This window comes from Penaeus vannamei, chromosome 26, assembly GCF_042767895.1.
Source record: "Penaeus vannamei isolate JL-2024 chromosome 26, ASM4276789v1, whole genome shotgun sequence".
NCBI classification, from domain to species: Eukaryota; Metazoa; Arthropoda; class Malacostraca; order Decapoda; family Penaeidae; genus Penaeus; species Penaeus vannamei.
Genome location: NC_091574.1, coordinates 29,901,502 through 29,904,001, shown reverse-complemented (window position 1 = coordinate 29,904,001; position 2,500 = coordinate 29,901,502). Strand labels below are relative to the sequence as shown.

Genomic DNA, 2,500 nt, shown 5'->3' with positions numbered 1-2,500 from the left:
TACGTGCACCCCTCGGATTGCATGATCAGGACTTGTAAGAGAGATTGTGGAGACGAGCAGCGTCGGCAGATTCGGCTGTGATTATAAGCCTTGACTGGCGTTTGCAATGAGACTCGGCGTGCAGGCGGAGGCGAAGGAAAACTCCGATTTGTGGCCGTAAATAAGCATTTAACTAACGTCAAGATTCACAGTGATTTGAAGGCCTTTTTATAGATTTTTTGGCTATCGTGAAGCGAGGATTTTTTTTCAGGGGGGGAAGTGATAGGGGAACAAATGCGTCATGTATATTTAAGCCTGTTTGTGTCAGAGCAAATGCGATTTCCGGTGTGATCTGTTGGCAGTTGTTTAAAACAAGACTCGAAGCGTGAGAGAGTGGGAAAGCCGGTGCCTAAGAGTACCTTATGCGGTGTGGGGAAAGCTCCTGACGTCGAGTCCTTACTTGAACTGCAAAAAAGGACTCCTCCATTTCCTTCTTTCCCGCGTGCCGGGCTTTACACTGAGTGGCTTGCCATACCCACTCTAATAACAGTCTGTGTCTACAAGTCTGCTCAAGTACTGTATGCTTCTTATCTTCTGCCTGTGATTATCCGCTTGTACACGCACGCCACAATTGTACAGATTACATACCCCAATGATCAAACCGCATTCAAAGTCACGCAAACCACTTTCCTTCTCGTCACATCTCGCGCCAATTACACGATTTCACGCTTCCCAATTAACCCGATTCGACTCGCTCTGAACAAACTACAACCCCTTACGACGCCAGTTCATTCATGCGACTACGTTACCGATGCGTGAATTCGTGACAGTATCGAATTCGCTCGAGTTTTCCCGCCTCGGCCATGGCGTAAGATAGTGAATTCTGAATTGTGTTTTTTTTGTGTGTGTGTTGGTCTGCAGTTGTTATCTGGAGGATTATATGCCGTGAGCAATATTGATCGTTATTATTGAACTACGAGAATAATAGTATAGATTGTCAAATGACTGAATTTGCAGTGCCACATTTATTTCTTTATTTGTTAAGCTAGATTTTTACTTGTTTCCACTATTACTTATCTACCTCCATCATTAATTAGTTTTTTTCCGCTATTACTTATCTACCTCCACCGTTAATTTTTTCCCCTATTATCTACCTCCACTGTTAGTTACATTTCCCCCCTATTACTTATCTATCTCCACCGTTAATTACTTTTTCCCCCTATAACCTAACTACTTCCACCGTTAATTATCTTTCCCCTATTACTTATCTACTTCCACCGTTAAATACTTGTTTCCGCTATTACTTATCTACTTCCACCGTTAATTGTTTCCCCTATTACTTATCTACCTCCACCGTTAATTACTTGTTTCCCCTATTACTTATCTACCTCCACCGTTAATTACTTGTTTCCCCTATTACTTATCTACCTCCAATGTTAAATACTTTTTTCCCCTATTACTTATCTACCTCCACCGTCAATGCGACACGTGGGCGGTAGAGATCCGGCCGCCCCCGGTGCCAGTGGCGTAGCGTGGTAAACCGGCCACTAAAACTGAAGTCGTTTTGGATATGAGCGTCTTGTGTTTCATCCCCGAGGAGCTGATGGCCGACCCAGCTGTGCGTGGCCGTTCGTTCGTGTGGCCTAGAGATTGAGCGAGTGTTTGTGTGTCTGTGAGCGAGTTTACGGACGGTTCTCGTTCACAACGTTTGCTTCAAGAGCGTATTTCGTACTTGGTTGATATGAGTTGGGTGTCGCGGGATTTGTTCTAAAGTTCGTTCCATTGTTTCCCCGCTCAGATGCTCAGTTATGATCCCAATATAACAGTAACTTAAAGGCGAGAAAAAAACATGCAAGTTCGCGCAGGAAGCAGCATTGCCGTGATGCATTCGTGAAGCCGCACTCAGTTCCTCCCGAACGATGGGGACCGCGTGCAGCTGCGCCCGCGACGCCTCGGACGAGTGTGCCCGCGCCGACAAGACTAACGGCCACGTGCCTGACCAGGACGGCGACGGCGACGGCGGCGGCCAGCGGAACGGCCCGCTGCACACGGCCGAGCACGCCACGCAGACCGGCCGCAAGAACGGCGCCATCCCCAAGATCTCCATCGGCGTGAGCTCGGTGGACGGCCACAGCGGCTACGACGAGGAGGAGGCCGGCCTGCGCCCCATGGTCTCGCCCGCCCTCACGACCTCGGCCACCCCGCCCCTGACCTCCCCCGCCCTCGCTACGCCCCCTTACAACTCCCCCGCACTCACCACGCCCTCGATGACCCCGTCTGCGTTTGTGACGTCACCTTTGACCTCGCCTCCGGCCTCCTCCCTGAGAGCGGATAGTGGCGTAGATCAAGGCAGGTGTGATGAAGGTAATACTTTGCAAAGAAATAGGAACAGATCCCTTGGAGCTTCCGTTTTCATTTATTCAGTTATCTACTTCTTTGCAAGGGAGATGAAGCCAGTCTTAGGGAAGAGATGCTCACGATAGGCATTTAAAAAGGCATATGTTCTTATAATCATAATTAA

The 2,500-nt window shown here is 48.6% G+C and overlaps 1 protein-coding gene across 9 annotated transcripts in view; it reads left to right on the top strand.

The window, feature by feature from the left end:
• capt (adenylyl cyclase-associated protein 1) overlaps positions 1-2,500 on the top strand; it is a 79,730-nt gene that overhangs the window by 43,158 nt on the left and 34,072 nt on the right. Inside the window, exons 1-2 of one of the 9 annotated variants that reach the window (XM_070140314.1) lie at positions 1-34; positions 1,778-2,343. The exon at positions 1-34 is cut by the window's left edge and continues 61 nt beyond it. The exons of 4 other annotated variants lie outside the window; for them this stretch is intronic. In XM_070140314.1, coding sequence (XP_069996415.1) covers positions 1,899-2,343 — 445 coding nt within the window. In that variant the 5' untranslated portion in view covers positions 1-34; positions 1,778-1,898. Of the gene's footprint in view, positions 35-1,777; positions 2,344-2,500 lie in introns of those variants that run through there. 4 more of the 9 variants (XM_027356452.2, XM_070140313.1, XM_027356453.2 and 1 more) reach the window with 4 other exon arrangements.